Below are 19,183 nucleotides of genomic sequence, written 5' to 3' on the forward strand. Positions count from 1 at the left end.
GCTCCTTTTCAAAAGAACGAAAAGGGGGTAATGTCAGCCACTGTTAGATCCAGGTGGTGGGTACGGGATCTGTCCTGTATGTTTAAAACGTAATGTTGTTTTAAGCAGAGTCCCTCCCGTGAGATTTTAATGCCACCTTTAGGGACGCTGCAGTCACTGGCCTCCGGTGCAGTCCCAGCATGGGCCTCACTCCTGGCACAGTCTGCTCAGCCTCTGCAGAGCTCCTGCTCAGCCCTGAGAAACCACGTGCTTGAGCCTTGATGTGGCCAAGAGAAGCATCGCCATGCCCGCTCTGAAGTTGCAGGGCTGCCCGCTGTGCCCAGATGTTTTAGAAAACGGGCATGTTGAACAGTCCTAGGATGGTGCTGCCTGCCAGCAGATGCCTGGGCAGAGCAGGGATCTGGGAAAGACTCCAAATTGCTGCCCTGACCCAGACTGGGAACCTGGAACTCCCATGGGGCTGGGGACCCGGCCGTGGCTGTGGGTGGTGTGGCGCTCCTTGGTGCTGAGTGGCTGCCCAGGACAGGCTCCCGCGGTGACGCTGGAGCGGTCTATGTCTCTCCAGGAGCCGGGATGGTGGTGGACTGGGAGCAGGAGACCGGCCTCCTCATGAGCTCGGGGGACGTGCGGATCGTCCGGATCTGGGACACAGACCGTGAGATGAAGGTGCAGGTAACTGCAACACCCTGCCAGGCCCCCCAGCTCTGCTCCCCCCACCAAACAGGCCTTGTCAGAGAGAAGCAAGAGTCGGGGTCACACCAGGGAGGCAGTATGCAGCCTCCACACCGTCAGAAGCTCATTACCCCTAGATGCCCATTTATCGTGACACTTTGACCCTGCATCGCAATGTGATTAAGCCGATGCTAACCCTAATTATTTCCCAAGATTATTTTATCCATGCAAACTAGGGAATACCAGAAAGCAGTAGGGTGAAAACATTTTAAATTGGAATGGTGAATTATTTGACTGCATGCTTCTTAAAGCATCTCTTAACTCCGTTTTAATCAACAGAGCAAGGAGGGAATTGGTTTTGACAGAGGCATCCTGGAAGGTGCAGTAGGGCTGCAGACAGCTCGGGGCCTCTGAAATTTTGGGTGGTGGTACTGGCTATGGCTTGAGGCCCAGGAGCTCCCCAGCCCGGCCCTGGGCCTCCCGCCAAGCCCTCAGTCACATGGGCGCCCAGCAGAGGAGGGCGGGCTCTGGGTCGAACTAGAAGGGCTGGGGACGGGGAGCCAAAGTGAGGCCGGGGCACGGTTCTCCGAGCTGCCGCCGCCTGGGCAGAAGTAACCTCCCTCTGCCCTGCGCTCAGGTCCTGCAAAGGCACAGTCAGCTTCTGTCACACATTCTTTCTGGGACCCGGGACTAGCCATTCCCTGCAGCCCTCCAGTGCAGTGTGGACACCCGATGCTCGCAACCCTTACTTGGGAGTCCGTGCCCCCAGAACTTGTCTTCAGCTCAGCCACCGGGGGCTCATCCCTGGCCCCCTCCCGCCTGCAAGTCCTCTGAGCAAGTGGGGTGTCCCAGAGGTGCAGCTGTGGCCCCTCGTCTTGTTACCTCTTAAACGGATCAGATTCCGTTCATGTTGGATTTCTTCCCTGTGAACCCAAGAGCAGCAAACCCCTGACAAGGGGAAAGCACTTTCCCTCTTGTGGCCCCTTTGGTCTCCTGCTCTTTCCTACCAGGCATTCATCACCCCTGCCCTTCCACGGCATTTACGGCCACGAGGACAAGCAGCGAGGAAGCGGCTTATGGAGGCAGAACTCCCTAGACCCTTTCCTGAACTAATTAGGAGGATCTGTCCCTACCAAAATGTGCTTCGTCTTCCTTTTTAGGAAAGAGAGTGACACTGGAAAGTTCATTGGCACCAAAAGCCAGTTCCCAGAGTTGTGTGCTGGCTGCGGCCCTAGGGACGGGGGACCAGCTCCTGGGCCGGTGTGGGCCTGACTCACTCGGGTCCCCTGCGGGTCCCTCAAGCTCCCCGGGCCTTCAATGCCTTCCTTGGTGGAGAAGGCAGGGGTCCTGGGCCAGGGGTGGTGGCTTGCCCGGCCGCTGTGGGGGGCCCTCACCACAGCGCCTGTGCCCGGCCCCAGGACATCCCCACGGGCGCTGACAGCTGTGTGACAAGCCTTTCCTGTGACTCCCACCGCTCCCTCATTGTGGCTGGCCTCGGCGACGGCTCCATCCGCGTCTACGACCGGAGGATGGCGCTCAGCGAATGGTAATCCACACCCTCCCCCCAGCACCAGCACCCTCCAGACAGAGGGAGCCTCCCAAAGCCCACTGGGCACCCCCCACCGAGGCCACATTCCCACAGCACGTGGAAGGGAAAGCCAGCAGGGCGGGGGGCCTGGCAAAGTACCGCCCTTCCTGAGCTCATTTTCCCTCCTGAGCACGGTGGACAGCCAAGGAGACGGTGTCGGGTGGTGCCCGTGTGGGCATCACGCAGCGCTGAGTGACGTGTGTGTCATGGCTGTTTCAGGCTCTGGGGGGCAAGTCCTAGGCCAGGGGCCAGGTGGGGCCAGGCACTAGGGGGCAAGTGCTGTTACCTGTGGGCAGGTGAGGAGCTGAGGTCCAGCTGGTGGTGACTCACCTGAGCCCCACAGCTGGTAGATGACGGCACAGTCTCTCGGGGCCCCTGGAGCGATGTGCTTATTAACACCCACCTTGTCCCGGAAAATCAAGCCTGGCCTTCAGGGGTGGGGGGGGGCGGGGCAAGTGGGCAGGTATGTGACTGTGGGGCTGAAGGAACCCCGTGGGACGAGCTGCTGGACGGGCTGTTTGCTGCAGAGGCCCTGGTGCTGGGCCACGTTGGGTGGGGTCTCCCAGTACAGACCCGAGTCTGGACTGGTGCCAGGTGGGCCCATACTCACCCTGCAGGTTCTCTGCAGAAGGATCCACACAGAGAATGGGCAGCACCCCCAGAAAGCCGCCACTGTGAGGGTGGGGAGTGGGGTTTCTTTCTGGGCTGGCGGAAGTACCCTCACATGGCTGTGAGCACACTGAAACCCACTCACGATGTGCTCTGAAAGGGTGAGCTTAATCTCCATCAAGCCGTCGTTTTCAAAAGCTACCCTGAGCAGGCAGTAAAGTCGCAGATTGGCTCCGAGGAAGCCGAGGGTCATGGGGCGGCCCTGAGGGTACAGCTGGGGTCTCGTCCTGGCACTGAGGGCAGTGACACTGGGCACCCGCACACCCCAGTGGTGACTCGTGGCTTGCTGTGTGTGGCGTGTGTCCTCCGCGCCAGGGGTCTCCACTTCAGCAGCTCCTAGGTTGGGGTTCTCATTCCTGACCCTCAGAGTCGCGGGATGGGAGCTGCACGGTGCGAAGCCCTGTCTGGGGGGCTCCCAGGGGACCTGGCCGCGTCCCAACACCATGGCGAGCAGTGCATGGAGGCCGCTGGCCCCCAGACAGAGCAGACCCTGACGGCTTTAAGTGAACACTCCAAATGAAGTCACGCCCTCGGCTTCTTAGTTCCTGCTCCCGTGCTGCCTGCACCGGCGGCCAGCCTGCTGTCCCCGCCCCCCCCAGCGGCCAGCCCCCCCCAGCTCTGACCCCATCCTCCCCGCGCCCCTGCAGCGGCCGGCCCCCCCCCAGCTCTGACCCCATCCTCCCCCCGCCCCCCCAGTGGCCGGCCCCCCCAGCTCTGACCCCGTCCTCCCCCCGCTCCCCCGCAGCGGCCGGCCCCCCCCCCCCCCCCCCGGCTCTGACCCTGTCCTCCCCCCGCCCCCCACAGCCGCGTCATGACCTACCGGGAGCACACAGCCTGGGTGGTGAAGGCCTACCTCCAGAAGCACCCTGAGGGCCACATCATGAGCGTGAGGTAATGAGCACGGAATATTTATGAGACCTATTGCTGTAAAAACATTATTTTCTCTTTGGTATTTAAACAGCCGGGAAAGGATAGCATTTCCGGGCTCTAATTAACCTCTGCTCTGGGACTGGCCAGAAAGGTCAGGGCCGGTGGGAGGGCAGGGACACATCGGGCCTCCCGCTGGAGAGCCTCGCCCGCGGGCAGCAGGAGGCTGGCTCAGTGGCGGCCGGCAGGGTGTACACGGGAGGGGGGTGGGCACCTTCCGGCCCTTTGCTGTGGGATCACTGCATGGAGTAGTCGTCTGCCCATAAATCCACTTCTGCTGCCCAGTAAATCCCGTGCTGAGAGCAGCGAATATTTATTTGCCCGTTAAAGGGACAGCAAAATGTAATTTACTGTCACAAAGCCACCATTTCTTCAAAGAAATGCTCTCTCCCTTATTTGTAGTATAAAAACAGAACATAGCTCTTAGAACGACACCCACCAGAGACCAAGGGCAGGAAAGGTGGCCTCCGGGGGTGACATGTCGCCTCCCCGCCTCCCTGCCTTCCCACCTCCCCTCCCTCCCATCCTGTAACTGCATCCCCTGGCTGCACAAAATCTAATCTCCGGGACTGGAAATGAAACCAATAACTCACATCCTCTTCCCCCTGTTTCTTTGCTTACTGCTGCTTCACTCCTTGGAGGGAGGGCCTTTTCTGGCTCTGGGGAGGAGTCCAGGGGGGTTGATGCTGGTCCCGGTTGCCGGGGCCAGTGGGGTGGGCGCCTGCCATGCCTCGGGGGCCTTACTGGGCACTCAGGCCAGCCGGCCTTGGCCTGGAGCAGCGCGTGTGCACGTGGGCCCCGGACTGCATGCGGCCAGCGCTCAGAGGCCGGCATGCCCCAGCCTCACCAGCAGTGACCCTTTCCCGGCAGTGTCAACGGGGACGTACGCTTCTTTGACCCTCGGATGCCGGAGTCTGTGAACGTCCTTCAGATCGTGAAGGGGCTCACGGCCCTTGACATCCACCCCCAGGCAAACCTGATCGCCTGGTAGGTGCCAACCCTAAGAGAAAATGAAGGGCCTTTCCTGACCCAACCATCTCAGAGCACCCAGAGTCAGCCTCGGGTCTCCATGTAAACAACAGGTGCTACCCCCCCATGGCCTGGGAAAGAGAGCTCTTTGGAGCCACGTAATTGTGGGGCCCCTCGTGCCTGGGTGAGGGGCGGGTAGGTCAGCCCCGTGTCTGGGATGGTGCCCGTGTGAGAGGAAAGGGGGGCCACCTCTCCCTATGGACACACCTGCCACCCCCCATCGCCCCCCCCCATGCTTCACCCCTGGGCCACACTCTTCCACCCCAGCGGAAGGCTCATGCCAGACCTTCTATGTGCAGCGGCTCCATGAACCAGTTCACGGCCGTCTACAGCGGGAATGGGGAGCTCATCAGCCACATCAAGTACTATGACGGGTTTATGGGCCAGCGCGTCGGGGCCATCAGCTGTCTGGCCTTCCACCCACACTGGGTCTGTGTCTCCCCACCCCCAGGGCGCAGGGGGGATGCAGGGGGACTCAGAGGGGCAGGGGTGTCTACAGCCAGGCCGCCCTGGGCTTCTCCCTCCCCGTGTCCAAGAATGGCACGAAACAAGATCTTGTCAGGTCCTAGGGTCTCCAAGGGTCATGGCCCCCAAGCTACCTCCAAAAACAGCACCAGATTCCCCCGTCAGGCAGGGAGTCGTGGGCTGCACAGACATGAGACAGCCCCACTTTTCCTGTCACCCCTGGCCAGTGCCCTGGTGCCGCCCCTGGAGAAGCTGTGCAGTGAAGAGGGTGCTGGGGTGTCCTCGCCCAGCCTGTGCTCCCCGGGGAGGGGCAGCCCGTCCCTTACGGCTGCTCCACGAGTCTGTGGGCTCCGCCAGAGGCCCCCATGCAGCACGGGGCTCTCAGCCCGGACACGTGGCACTGGGGTCCCAGACCATCCCTGCAGGGAGCTGTGGGAGCTCCTGTGTCCCTGTGGCGGGCTGTGGGGCCTCTGCTGAGAGCCACAGCAGGGTGGGGATGAGGAAGCCGCAGGGCGCCCTCCCCACCCTCCTGCCCGCTCACCTGCCCTGCTCTCCTCTGCAGCCTCACCTGGCCGTGGGCAGCAACGACTACTACATCTCCGTGTACTCGGTGGAGAAGCGCGCCAGATAGCGGGCGCCCCTCCCCGCCAGGCCTCCGTGTACATAGTGGATCCACCGCGACACCCTCAACACTGGTCCTGACCTGCTGCCGAGGGCTCCAGGAGGCCCCTCGCTGTCTGTCTGTCCGTCTGTGGCCGCTGTCACGCCCAGGAGCCCAGGGAAGGGGCCTCTGGTGGAGTCCTGCCGTGTGACAGCCCAAGGACAGTCGCAGACATCCCAGCACCCTTCCCGTCCTGTTTTGCTTCTGAGATTTTTAAAGGGGGAAACACACTCGTTCTATTTCACGAGGGACCTGAGCATTGGCTCCACAGAAGCTCTGAGACAGATGCCATCTCCCCAGGGCTCAGCCACCCTGGCGGACAGGGGAGCTCTAGGGCTCAACATAGGTCTCTGGGCCACTGCCTGGCCATGAGCCAGCCTGGGCTGCATCCCCCTGGCTGCAAGCTAGCCCGGGCTGTTTTTTCTGCGCACGCGCTCCTGGGGGCATTTCCAGGCTGGGGGCAGGGGGAGTTCAAGAGACAGAGCCGGCGCATGTAGAAGGAGACAGCCCAAGCCCCCTCGCCAACCGCCAGTCCTTGTAGGGGCCTTCATGGCCAGGGGGAGCGAGGACTGGCAGTGCCCCTCCACCACACAGCCCACCTTCCCGGCACAGGCCCCTCTCATCACAGACCCGCTAGCAGGAGGGGCCTGTGGCTTTGGACAGGTGAGGCAGGTCCTTGGCCATTCCGCCACCACCTTGGGCCACAGGGCCTGTTTCTCTCAAGTGCTGCTGTTCCCCAGGCAGGTGCAGTGACAGCCACGAGGCCTGTGGCCTCCCACATGGGTGTACACGCAGTGCGGGGCCCGTGGTCTGCACACCCGAGCCCACACGCGAGCACACAGTTGTGCGGCCCCACGGCCTCCTGGCCTGCACAGGCATCACACACGCACAGTGCAGGGGCGGCTGGAGCGCGGCGGGCGTCTGTGGGTCAGCAGTGGCCCATTCTTCCCACCACCGGCTGGCTCAGCAGAAGTTTGCGTCTTGCAGCGAGTGAGGCACAAAAGTTTCTTGGTGATTGCTTTGGCATGGGTCAGGGCGTCTGCATGTCGGCACACAGGTGTGCGTGTGTGTCTTCACGTGTACGTGCACGACCTCAGAGCCACGGGGACGGTTTAGCCCCAGAAAGGACAGCAGAGAATGTGCTAAGCAATTACAAACAGCGCTTGTAAAACAAAACCACAATGATGATATTCTGAAAAGCATTTTTTCCATTTTCCTTGGGAATCAAGATTATTCAGATAGGGGAGGAGTGAGCTGGCTTAACTAATTCTGCCACTACGAGGCCATAATAGTGGGAATGTGAGTCCCGTCGTGCTGCGGCGGGCGCTCTGCCTCCGCCAGGGCCGTGTCCCCGGGGACCGGGCAGCACCGGGCTCTGCGGCCGCGGGGACGCCCGTGCGCCCCGGGAGCCGGCTCCGGGACGGGGTCCGCACGGGCTCCCAGGTTGCCGGCACCTGGCACCTGTCCGCGCCCGGCAGCTGGCCCACCGGATGGGTCGGGAGCGGCGGACTCCAGGCCGCGGAGCTGGGCGGTCTGTGCGGACACGGGACCGCCCACGCGGCGGCCGGCTGGGTCTTCCCGGGTCCGACGCGAAAATCCAATCATGGAGTTAACCGGGGCTCCACAGAGCACGCCCTGAAGGTTCGTTTATCTCTATTTATTTTACCAAATGAGAATTGCGGAGTGAAAGTGAGAGCAAACGACAACTGTTCATGACAATAAACAAGTGCAGAGGTGGTCTGTCTGCAGCCTTGTAGCTTGTGGGGGGGCGGGGGCGGGGCTGGGGGTGTGGTCGGGGGCGGGACGTTTGTGGGGCGGGGGCGGGGCTGGCGGGTGTGGGGGGGGGGGGCCGGACATTTGTGGGGCGGCGGCGGGGCTGGTGGGGGTGCGGTCGGCGGGGCGGGGCCTCTCCTCGCGGAGGGCGTGGGCTGCCGCCCCGGTTCCTTCCGGAGGCTCCGCGGCCAAGTCCGCCTCCCCGCCCTCTCCGACCCCGCCGGCCCACCCGGCGTCACCCCCGCGAAGCCCCGCCGCCCACCCGACGCTCTCCGGCCTCTGAAGACGCGAGTCGGTGGGCTGCAGCGCGAGTGGGTCATGAGGGGCCCCCGATCCTTCCATGGGGGTGGCTTCCTGGACGCCGCTTGCGGATAGGCTCTTGTCACCCCTGTGAAAGGAAGTGGAGGCCGGGAATTAAGTAACTCGCCCAAAGCCACGTCCACTGGGTGGGGGCACAACTGGGGTCGCGACTCGGGCATCCTCACACTGAGGCCCCTTTGAGACCACTCCACTAAGGGTGGGGGTGCTGCGTGGGGCAGGGGTGTACCCCAGGTCCGGTGAGTTATGCACACCAGCTCCAAAGCGAGGGGCGGGGGCAGCAATGGGGAGGTTTGGGCGCACCGGGGTGCAGCGAGAGGAGGCGCCGATGCACTCAGGTCACGCGGCGGCCGTCGCAGATGGCGGCCACCGCAGATGGCGGCCACGTAACTCCCAGGACGCAAGGTCACCATCGCTGCCCGCTGTGGGCCCCCCTGGGAGGGGCTGGCCGGCTTCCTGGAGAAATCACTGCCCAGTAAGCATTGGTTGGTTCTGCCAGGGTGAGAGGTTCTGGGGGCTCTGTGTGGGCCCTTGTTCTAGAAGGAATGCTCACACCCCAGCAGCACGGGCACCTGCGCCGCAGCGACGACAGGAGTGGGCTCAGGGGGCTCCGGACAGGGTCCTCAGGGACTGCAGCAAGGCGCAGTTGGGAAAGAAAACGTCCAGGCCTTGGGAATAGCACTGAGGGTCCCCCAGATTGATGACACCCCTGTGCGAGCCTCCCGTGGCTGCTGCAGCAGACCCCCATGGCCGCAAACACTCCTGGGTTCCGGAGAGGCCCAGGGGGCACTCCAATTTCCCGCCTTTCCCAGCTTCCAGGATCTGCCGCATCCCCGGTTCCAGGAGCTTCTCGTGTCTCATGACTCTGACGCTCTCTGCCCCCTCTTCCGCTTTTAAGGACCCTGGGGGACAGTCTCCCGACGTCACAGGCAGCCTCGGCCTGGCCTCAGGGCCGCCTGCAACATCCCCTTAGCCCCTGTTCCCCGGAGTCACGGCCCCCAGGGTAGGACGCGGACATCCTTAAGGGGCTTTAGTCCGCCGACCATTCCCTCGGTCTGCAAGCCTCAGGTCAAAGACCCCCATCAAGCAGAGCCCCCAAATGCAGGGGACCCTCTGCCAAGAGGAGGTGGGTGGCGGCCGGAATGGGAAGAAAAGCGTCTGTCCTGCCCTCGGTGGGGGAAAGGGGTGGGGGGGGCATCAGCCCCGGAGTGGCCGCGCGGGGCAGAGGCCGAACCCCCAGCGCAGCGCCTGTTCCGCTCCGGTCGCAGGTGGGGAGGGCGGCCGTCGCCATGGAAACCCGGGGCTCTGAGCGCTGCAGCTCCTGAGCGGGCGACGTTTGTTTTCTCCAAGAAAGATACCCAGCCTTCCAGCGCCCGTGCTTCCGCTGAGAAAGTAATATTTTCCTGTCAACATCGGTTTTTCCGTCGCCAGGACTTGAGGGCAAACCCGGTGCTCCTAAGAGTGAAAGCTGGATGCGCGGCGGGAGTTGGCCACCGGGGGGCGCCAGGGGCCCGCCAGGCGACTCGTTCCTCACCCCCCCGACCCCCTCAACCCGCCCAGGCCCAGGCCCGCTGCACAGCGGCGCCCCGGGGGAGGGGACGGCAGCTTCCTCGGGGAGTGGCATCTCGTGGGGTCGTCCTGCTGGGCCCCGTGGAGCCACCGCGCGGGGTAGCTGTGGCCCGAAGGTGTGTCCTGGGTCAGACTTCTGGGGAGCATCCCCTAGGCTGTCCTCATCTTAAGGGAGGTGCAGAGGCCCCTACAGCAGACCCGCGCTCACCGGGTGACCGCGGGGACATGCGGTGCACACGTGTGCAGGCACGCCTGCGTGCACTGGTCATTCAGTCTCAGGACAGAAGGCCCGGCAGAGAGAGTGTGGGAAGAATTCCGGGGGGCGGGGGGGTGCAGCCCGTCCGCCTACGAGTCCCACCGAGCAGGCGGGCGGCCTCCATGGACCCATTCTTCTCCGAGGTTTTAACCAGGGGCTTGACCTCAGGGCTCTACTAGGAACTGGGGCCATCAGCTCCTTCTCCCGGAGGGGGCGGGAGACCCCTCGCCAGCCCTGCCCCCGCCTGGCAGGTGGCCCGGCCTCAGGGTTTAGGAGGGAGCTGCGGAGAGAGTTTCAGTGACTGTTGTCAGGCCCTCAGCTAATTGGTTTCGAGGCGATACTTGCGGCCTTCTCTCAGTTTCTCTCAATTTCTCCTCCTCAGCAGCGGCGGCTAGAAGAGGAAATCAACTACAGCCCCTTCGTTCCACCTGGACGGACGGGGCCTTCACCCACTCGTGAGGGGTGGGCTTCACGTCTCCGAGACAGGACCAAGGGCGAGCGCCGTGCTCCCCACCCACCTGTCCAGCCGGAACATCCTGGGTCAGGGCAGCCCCCATGGCCCCCGCCTGCCAGGCCCCCACTGGAACGAAGCCGCGGAGGGAGCCAGGGTCGCCGCGGCCACCCACCTGTACCAGTGAGCAGACTGCTCAGCCACGCGGCGTGGCACATGCAACAGGGCACAGGGGGTCGGGAGGCAGAGGCCCATCTCCGTCTCTCCCCCGCCCCCAGCACTGGGAGAGGCAGGGGGTGAGGAGGCTTCACCCAAGAGCCTCAGCCCAAGGGGCCTCCGGGGAGGGCTGGCCAGCTGGTCGGCAGCACCAGGCCTAACAGGACAGGTGGCCGAGGATGCAGACGAACCAACCCAGGCGCTGCCCACTGTGTAGAAGGAGTCTCAAAAGAGGAGCACTAAGGGGGACAAGCCACCACCCCAGAATGGAGCACTGATCCGGGTGGGCAGCAGAGCCGGTCTGGTGCTGTACCCCTCCACGTGGGAGTCAAGACTGGGGCCTCCCGGAGTGGACCCCGACTATGGTGCGAAGGGGCTGGGGGGAGACCAGTAGGAGCCAGGCCCAGAGCTTGTCCCCAGCACTGCGCCGTAGTCCTGCCCCGCAGGGGAGGGTCCCTGGGGACCATGACAGCCCACCCCCCAACACACATCATGCACTCTGAGTCCAGCTTTCTCCTAATTGGAGGGCCCAGACCAAGCCCTTCCAGCGACCCCGCTGGCTCTGAGGGAGCCCCAGCCACACACAGGACCCCGGGCTCCCCAGGGAAGGGGGGCGGAGGCCTGCAACAGCTACAACCGAGGACAGAGTGGACACCATGTGTGGTTTTCTTTCTTTTGTGCTATGTACCAGAACCTTCTGGACTGGGGGAAAAGCAAATGGCGCCCCAACAAGGAGCAGCCCGAAAAGGAAATGAAGACGCCAATTCCATTTACCAAGCGAGCAGAATACCTTGGAACGGATTTAACAAAGGAGGTGCAGACTTACACGCCGAGGACCACACGCGCCGCGGAAGGCAGAGCTGGCCCCAGCACACGGGCACGAAGGCCCAGTGGACAGCAGTGGCAACACTCCACGGTGATCTCATCCTTATCAAAACCCCCATCGCCTTTTTGCAGAAGTGGGAGGGCCAACCGTCAAAGGCATATGAAATTGCAAGGACCCCCCCCAAATAGCCAGAACAGTAATGAAAACCCTTGGAGGATTTGTATTTCCCTGTTTCAAAACTTAAGTACAAAGCTACGGCGATCCAAACGGCGGTGCTGGGGTGAGGGTGGGCGGCCCGGCCAGGGAAGCAGGATGGAGAGCCCGGGAACCGACACGAGTCGGCCAGGATCCCGAAGGCGGCACGTGGCTCGCGTGGCCGGGAGGCGGAGGGGGTCCTCGTGCTCGACGCAGCGCGGCGCTAAGCCTACCGCCAGCGCGCTCCTCGGCGGCTCCCCTCCTGGACACCTACCCAGAGGAGCGCACAGGCCGCACCGTGCACGCACGTTCTTGGCCGCGCTCTTCACAGCTGAAGGTGGACACAACCCGGGCGTCCCCTGACGGACGAATAAACAAAATGTGGTCTCGCCACACAATGGAGCATTTATTCCTCAGCTCTAAAAAGCAAGTACTGACACCTGCCACAACGTGGACGGACGTGGAAAGAGGACAGACACAGAAGGCCACATGTTGTATACTTCTTTTATGAAATATCCGGGGTCGGCAAATCCACAGAAACGGACAGACCAGTGGTTACTAGGAGCTGGGGGGGGGGGGGGGAGTGATTACTTAACGGGCATGGAGTGCTTTCCTGCGGTGATGAGAATGTTCTAGAACTACACAGGGGTAGTGGTTGCACAACGTTGTGAAGGCACTAAATGCACTGAATTGTTCACTTTAAAATACTGAGTTGTATGTGACGCGAATGTCACCTCAATAAACAAAATACCCAAAGAGGCCGGAGAGCGTGGCTCCGGAGCGGGGCTTTGGGCTGGTCTGGGTTTGAATCCAGGCTGTGCTTGCGGGAAACCGAAACTCTCCTAGGTCCGCGCACATCAAGAGGGAGGGCGGAGCTGCAGGGACTCGCAGGGCCAGTAAGTCTGCCACCTGGGGACACGAAGGGCCTGGAGGCATCTCAGGGCCCTGCGACCGCTGGGGGCACGAAGCGGGCAGCCCTGGCACCAGGCCCTCGGATCACCGGCGCTAGAGGAAGCGGCACGGCGATCGGGCAGCCCAGTGGGGCGCCCTCCCACCAACAGCCACGAGGCCAGCTTGGGAGGGGCCCCAAGGCCCCTGGCAGGCAGCTAGGCAGCCTCTGAGCCCCGGGTTCGGGGGCGGGTCGTGGCAGGGCAGCTGCTACCCCCGGCCACGGAACGAAGAGCCGGGCCCAGCCGCTGACCACAAGGCCATCGGCGCCTCAGCTGTGAGGGTCAGGATGCTGAGCCCCCTCTGTGGGGCTGCCGTCAGCTTTCGGCCGGGACACGGCCCCCGGGCTTTTATGACCTGGTCTCAGACGTGCCCGGCATTCCGTGGTCACTCAGGGCAGCGCTGGCACCGTGTGGAAGGGACACCCAAGGGCGCTTCTGGCCCTCTTGGCCCTTGTAGCCCCTGCGGTGGCACAGCTGAGGGACAGCCCTGCCCAGCCCTCACCCCTGCCCTGCACGCCCCTTCTCTACTCTCCCACTCCCAGACGCCCTTCCTGGGCCTGAGACCACCGCACGTGGGCGCAGGTGGGTGCTGCCTGACCAGAGCAGCTCGGCACCCAGCCCCTGGGGCCACCCTGCAGGCAGCGGCTGCTAGGCACACGTCCGTCTGCTCCCCACGCCCCCGGCCAGGCCACCGTCACCCCCCCCCGCCCCCCCCCCCCGAGGCCGGGGGCTCAGAGTCCAGCTCCGCATCAGGCAGGCGCCCAGTCCCTCTGTGCTGTTCCCCCGTGTGTCTCCTCACAGGGACTGGCGTGTCTGCCGTGGTTACCCCCCAGCTGCCGGCCCGGGATGCCTCTCCTCTCAAGGGCACCTCCACCCCCCCACCTGCTCTCACCAGGGCGGCCCCTTGTGGTCTCCAGGGCCATTTTCCGCCGCCACCCCCGTGCCCCTCGGGGGAGCAGCTGAGCCACCTTTACGAATCCAGGTGAGATCAGCCCCTCCGCAGGTAGGGCCAGGAGCCTCCGACGAGCGGAGGATCAGAATCAGACGAGCCCCGGAGCCCTGTCCGCGCTCCCACACTAACCCCCTCGCTGTCCCCGTGTCTGTGCTCCTGAGACCAGATGTCATTCCCCCATCAGAACAGCCCGCCATCCCGAGCCCCCACGCCTGACGCAAACCCACGGCAGCAGCCAGAGCAGGGCCTGCACGCGGCAGGCACCGAACGAGTGGATGGACAGATGGAGGACTGAAGGAGTACATGAACCGGTGATGCGCGGACAGACGGCGACCTCGCCCGGGCGGGCGGACCCGGGGCAGCGTCCCGGCCCAGGAAGCTCTCTATCCTTCCTGCGAGGACCCCCAGGGGCCCCTGCTTGCTGGCTGCCAGGTGCTGGGGTGTGAAGGGCCGCGTGCTGACGTGCTGGGATGGGGGGCGCGGGGACACTGGGTGCAGGTGCCCAGGTCGGGGCCTCCGCGGGGGGCCGGCCACGTCCAGGCGTCCGCCCCGCCGCGTGGCCGCCAGGCTGTCCTGCAGCGCCACCGCGTGGCCGCCGCGGGGCTCGCCGCTGCCCGGCCACAGCCCGGCACAGCCGCGCGAGGCTCCCAGGAAGGAAGTGGCTGCCCTGGCGGCCCCGCACCTCTTCCTCTCTCAAGGCCCTAAAGGACCACCGTGTCTCCACACTTGACCTGCTGCGGTTCGGTGTCACCAAACCTCTGCTGGGCCTCCCCCTGCAGCCCCAAACTCTCAGAGCTGCCTCCCTTCCCCAGCCCCCCAAGGATGCCTGCCCTGGGGGATCCCACAGGCCATCCCCGGGACTGCTCCAGTGTCCACCGTAGCTCCACGCGATGGGCAGGGCCAACACCTCACCTGTGTCTTCAACGCACCCAATCCCTGGAAATTTGCCCGGATTCTTCTGACTTCTTCCAGAATGTTCTTTGGCTCGGCCACCGTTTCTGTCAGTGCCTCCTTAGTCTGACCCCCGGGACCCCTGAAAACTCCTAACACACCGCATGGCCCCGTGTCCAAAGTGCACCTGTACCCCACCAGCCAGCCCCCAGCTCGGCCTCCGCCGGGGTGTCCTGGCCCGAGCCGGACCCACAGTCCCCACGCAGGCGCGTCGCGGGACAGCCGGCGTCGGGGATCCGGGGAAGGGAATTCCCTCCGCTCAGTGCACGTGAGTGGGAGCGCCCGCCTCCCGTGGGCCCCGCCCTCCCGCCTGCGGATTGGCTCAGCTGTAAGCATGACACCAGGCTCAGCCAATCAGCCTTCCTTTCCCCCCCCCACGGCCACAGCCGATTGGCCCCGGAAGGGAAGCCAATCAGAGCTCTTGTCGGGGAGCCAGGACAGGAGGATGGAGAGCAGGTGGACAGAGAAGTCCCAGGCGGCTTCCCGCGCTGGTCCCCCGCAGCCAACTCCCCGGTTGTCTCAAGTGCAGCTTATGTCATCTGCACCAGAAGGCCCGGGGTCACTCCATAGGGGCCGCCAGCACCCTACCAGGCCTCCAGCAGCCCTGCTGATGGTGGCCCCCCACAAGGGCCATGTTTTCATACCAACGTCCCCCGGGTCTGCGTGTCGTGGGTTGGCCACCCCCAACGCCACCTCCCCATTGACACCTTCCCCGGAAGCTACATCGGAATTCTGGGCTACTTTCCACCCACAGGAGGATTCTCCCAGCTGGGGGCGCTTTGGCAGGTGAGACGGTGCAGCACACCCCGGGCTGGAGGCCACGGTCACTGAGCACGCGCTTCACGCAAGCCGCAGAGTCTCTGTATCCCCCAAGATCCAGTGATGGGACCCTCCACCTTCATTCCCGCCACGCTGTCAGTGGTTTAGAAGTACAGACTCTCTGTATTAAACACTTTGGGCTCGAAATGCCCAGAGAGGTGCCCCGAGCGAAGGTGGGTGATGCAGTGCTTCGTATCACAGGTCGTTCCAGGAGAGAGCTTCAAAGGCAGAAATCCACAGTAGGTTACAGGAAGTGATGATCTCATTATTGCGTGGTGGGGCCTAACCCCTGGTTCCTCTGAATGTGATGTAATTTGGAAGCAGGGCCTCTACAGAGGTAATTAAGATAAAATGAGGTCACTGGGATGGGCCCTGATGCAATAGGACTGGTACCTTATGGAAAGGGAAGATCTGGACACAGACACACACACAAGGGGGCGGGTGCAGATGGCGGCAGAGACAAGCCAAGGAGGAATGCAAAGGCCGACCCTAACCCCAACCCTAACCCAGCGGCTGGGAGAGGCCCGGAGCAGGGGCCCCCTCAGAGCCTCAGCAGGAACTCGCCCTGCCCACACCTCGACTTCCAGCCTCCAGACTGAGAGACAGTGAGACTCCGTTGTTTCGGCCGCCCGGTCTGTACCGATCTGTCACGGCAGCCCGAGCAGACTAAGGCAGCCTGTGAAAACCAGGGGATGGGTAGCCGCGGCGAGCTGTGTCAGAACACGTGTCTGTGACTCGCTGGCAGCAAGTGTTTCCTGAAAGCCCGGTTCTGGGAGCCCAAGAAGCAGCTGCAAAGCAGCGTTCTGGGGGAACGGTGGGGCGGGCTGGCAATTTCTGACTTCCCCGGAGAATAAGACGTTTTTAAGATGACAAGCTTTAAGTTCTCAGTTCCAGGGTAGAACCAGAAAATCGGAAAATCTGTTGGACTACTATGAAAGATCTGGTTTCCTGTGGCAGGACCGTTGTATCCGGAAACCACTCCCCCAGCTTCATCCTGGGGCTGGCAGGATTCCCACAGACAGTGGGCTCTCCACCCCGCCAGGTCCAGACTGGAGCGCCGAGGAGTGAGGACGGAGACCCTGGGGTGGAAGGACCTTGCCCCGCCCCTGGGGCTAAGCCCGTAAAGCCTGGCCCGCCAGCACAGGGGACCCTCCTCCCTGAGACAGCCCCTCCCATGGGGACCACACTGAGGCAGTCACTCGCCTCGGGGAGGTGATTCTCCTGCAGACCCCAGCCCAAGAATACCAAGATTTTGCTGACCCACAGCAGAGAGCCACAGAGGGCCTGCCCAGGCACTCTCTCCAGACACTCGCGGCCCCACCTCTTGCTTTCACCTGCGAGGGCCTTTCCTGGACCCCCTCCGAACTTTGCCCCTTTGTTGCTGGAAACTTGGACTTAGCACAGCACAGCTGAGCTGCCAGAAATCCCTTGGTGTAATACATAAGGGAGACTCCAGGGGCTTAGGGAGATAAGGACATGCTGTGAATGTGTCAGGTGCAGCCCACTCACTGGGTCCCTCACTCTGTCCCCAAAGCACCTTGACAGGGGCCCTGAGAAAGCCCATGGTGAGGACCTCACGTTCTTGAAAAGCCCTCTGTGGGCCAGGAATGACGGTGGAGGTGCTGATTTCCCCTAGGCACCCAAGGGGGCAGGCCCAGGGGTCAAGAGAGCGGGGCTGTGGGAGCAGTGGTCACGAGGGACAGTGCCGGACTCTTCGGCATTGGTCTTGGACTTGCAGCTGGTCAGGTGCCCCTAGGCCTGAACAAGATGGACGTTGTAGGAAAGCTCGCACGAACAAGATGGACGTTGTAGGAAAGCTCGCACTGATCATTGAGAAAATAATCCAGATCGGGTGAGGAGAGATCTGACGCCAAGCACCTAACAGAGTCCGACCTCGCACCTGCCCCCAGCCCGAGCCGGTTCCAGGACTGGGGCCCGAAACAGAGGGCAGAATGGGCCCCACCGTGCAGGATTCCAAGAAGTACACGCTGCAGATCCCCCGCCTGCCCAAGGTGCCTACTCCATCACTCCGGTCCACTGTTGCTGTGGAACCAGCCACCACGGTGGGTCGAGGTCAGGAATCTGCAGTTTAGGCCAAGCCCGCAGGGAAGGCGCATCCCTGCTCCCTGCGACATCAGCGGGCGTGGCCCTGCCAACGGGGGATGGAGACCTCCCTGTCCAAGCCGGTGGCCGCGTGGCTGGCGCGGGCCGCTGCCTGCCAGTTCCTCCCCCACGCAGGCTGCGCTCCGGGCCACCAGGCTCTGCCGACTAGGTGGCTGAGTTCCAGGTGAGTGTTTCACTGGCCGTGTCAGCTTTATGACCCGGTCCTGGGAGTCCTGGAGCATCGCTGCTGCGGTATGTGAAGGCTGACGGGGGACTCGCTCTCTCTTTGGCCGCTCGTGATGGGGAGCCAGACCTGCAGACATTTCTCCTTCGCCAGCTAGCTCGATGGGGCTTCCTCGCCAGAGTGTGGGAGCAACGCGGCTGCCAGGGAGAGCGAGGGGCTCCCTTTCTGTCTCAGGCTGCTTCTCTCTTCCTACGGCGCACTGCCAGCGGGTCAGCAAGCGGAAGGCTCGTCAGCGAGTTTCTCCTCCACCTGTGGCTGCTTCTGGCGGACCTCCTCCAGCCTGTCCTGTGCCCAGCAAGATTCTCAGCCCTGGTGGGCAGTTTCTGTGGCCACCATGTACCCCCTAGTGAGTTTCCTGGCCAAGGGGTGGGCTCTCCTGCAGACCAGCTCTGGCTCTCAGCCTCTGCAGCCTTTCTTTGCCCCAGGCAGGCTGCATGGTCCCGCAGCGGCCGCGCCGTCTCCAACCAAGGCTGGACCTTACCCTAGTAGGAGGCTGGGACACACTGCTGTGCGGAATGCTCTCTCACGGGGACTCTGGTTAATCAGGGTGTCCAGAATGAAATACATGGGCAGCCACCTAGACTAGTGCCCGCCTCGTGGAACAGAAATGGAGCTCTAGGCCTTATGGCCAAAACCTGACATGAGTCACCACCCTGAACGGCTTTCCCCTGCCTGTCGGTGCTCACGAAGTGGCCATGGCAGCTGGGATAGAGGCTATGGGCTCAGCAACACAGACCTCCCCCAACCAAGGCCCGCCTGCCCCCAACCACCGCGGAGTGCCCAGCCGCTCAACAGCACCGCGCCCCCGGAACAGCACCGCTCCCTGGGGGGACCAGCCAGCCCCCTGACAGCAGGTTGGCTAATCAGGATGTTTCCATCATGAGGCAGTGACTTGTCCTCCCTGCATAGACACTTCCTCTGGATATGGATTTCCCTTCCCACCTACAGGGCTTTCTGCTAGAGCAGCACCCGTGTGCGCTGGAGGCCGGCCAGCACGGTGCCCACACAACACCGCTTCTGACCAAGGAGGTCATTTTGCAGAAGGAGGTAAGGCAAGGGGCTCATTCCCCGGGATTGCTCATCTCGGGCACGTATTGCCCACGAGCCACTGGGCTGTTAGGACGGTGGCCCGGCCCACTGCAGACTCCGTTACAGGATCAGCTGGGGTGACCGAACAGGGCTGGGTGCTGTCCTATGAGAGGCAGTGTGCCCTCCGAACCAGGGACTCACGGCCAGAACGCACAGGTGGAAACCAGGGTGGCAGGTGTGAGTGGCTCCCCACCCCAAAGCCCCGTGCAGGCTCTCATCCCCCAGGGCTGGAGGCTTCTGCCAGAGCACAGGGCACCAGAAGCGGAGACGGGCCATGCTGAGCAGGTCCGGGCGCTGAGCCACAGCCCAGGTGGATCCAGAGTCACCGGGGTGCAGGGCCGGGTGGACGGCCCAGGTAGCTCTCAGGAGACACCTGGGAGCCCGCAGGTTGAATATAACATCACTAAACGCAGCATTTTGTGGTCACAGCACCAGCCAGGGGGCAGTGGCTCGGGTACAA

At 63.2% G+C, this 19,183-nt stretch overlaps 2 protein-coding genes across 3 annotated transcripts in view; one reads left to right on the forward strand and one right to left on the reverse strand.

The window, feature by feature from the left end:
- Window positions 1-7,826, forward strand: part of RPTOR (regulatory associated protein of MTOR complex 1) — a 340,143-nt gene extending 332,317 nt beyond the window's left edge. The window contains exons 29-34 of one of the 2 annotated variants that reach the window (XM_027624605.2): window positions 566-672; window positions 2,091-2,218; window positions 3,734-3,820; window positions 4,727-4,843; window positions 5,185-5,314; window positions 5,913-7,824. In XM_027624605.2, coding sequence (XP_027480406.1) covers window positions 566-672; window positions 2,091-2,218; window positions 3,734-3,820; window positions 4,727-4,843; window positions 5,185-5,314; window positions 5,913-5,981 — 638 coding nt within the window. In that variant the 3' untranslated portion in view covers window positions 5,982-7,824. Of the gene's footprint in view, window positions 1-565; window positions 673-2,090; window positions 2,219-3,733; window positions 3,821-4,726; window positions 4,844-5,184; window positions 5,315-5,912 lie in introns of both variants that reach the window. The other variant, XM_027624607.2, reaches the window with a different exon arrangement.
- On the reverse strand, window positions 7,722-8,564 carry LOC113939831 (basic proline-rich protein-like). The gene is made up of 2 exons (XM_027626451.2): window positions 8,406-8,564; window positions 7,722-8,172 (listed from the first exon to the last, which is right to left on the reverse strand). Exons 1-2 carry the CDS (start codon window positions 8,513-8,515, stop codon window positions 7,722-7,724), a joined length of 561 nt encoding a protein of 186 aa, XP_027482252.2. The 5' UTR covers window positions 8,516-8,564.
- Between the last annotated feature and the right edge of the window lie 10,619 nt (window positions 8,565-19,183).

This window comes from Zalophus californianus, chromosome 16, assembly GCF_009762305.2.
Source record: "Zalophus californianus isolate mZalCal1 chromosome 16, mZalCal1.pri.v2, whole genome shotgun sequence".
Lineage (NCBI taxonomy): Eukaryota > Metazoa > Chordata > Mammalia > Carnivora > Otariidae > Zalophus > Zalophus californianus.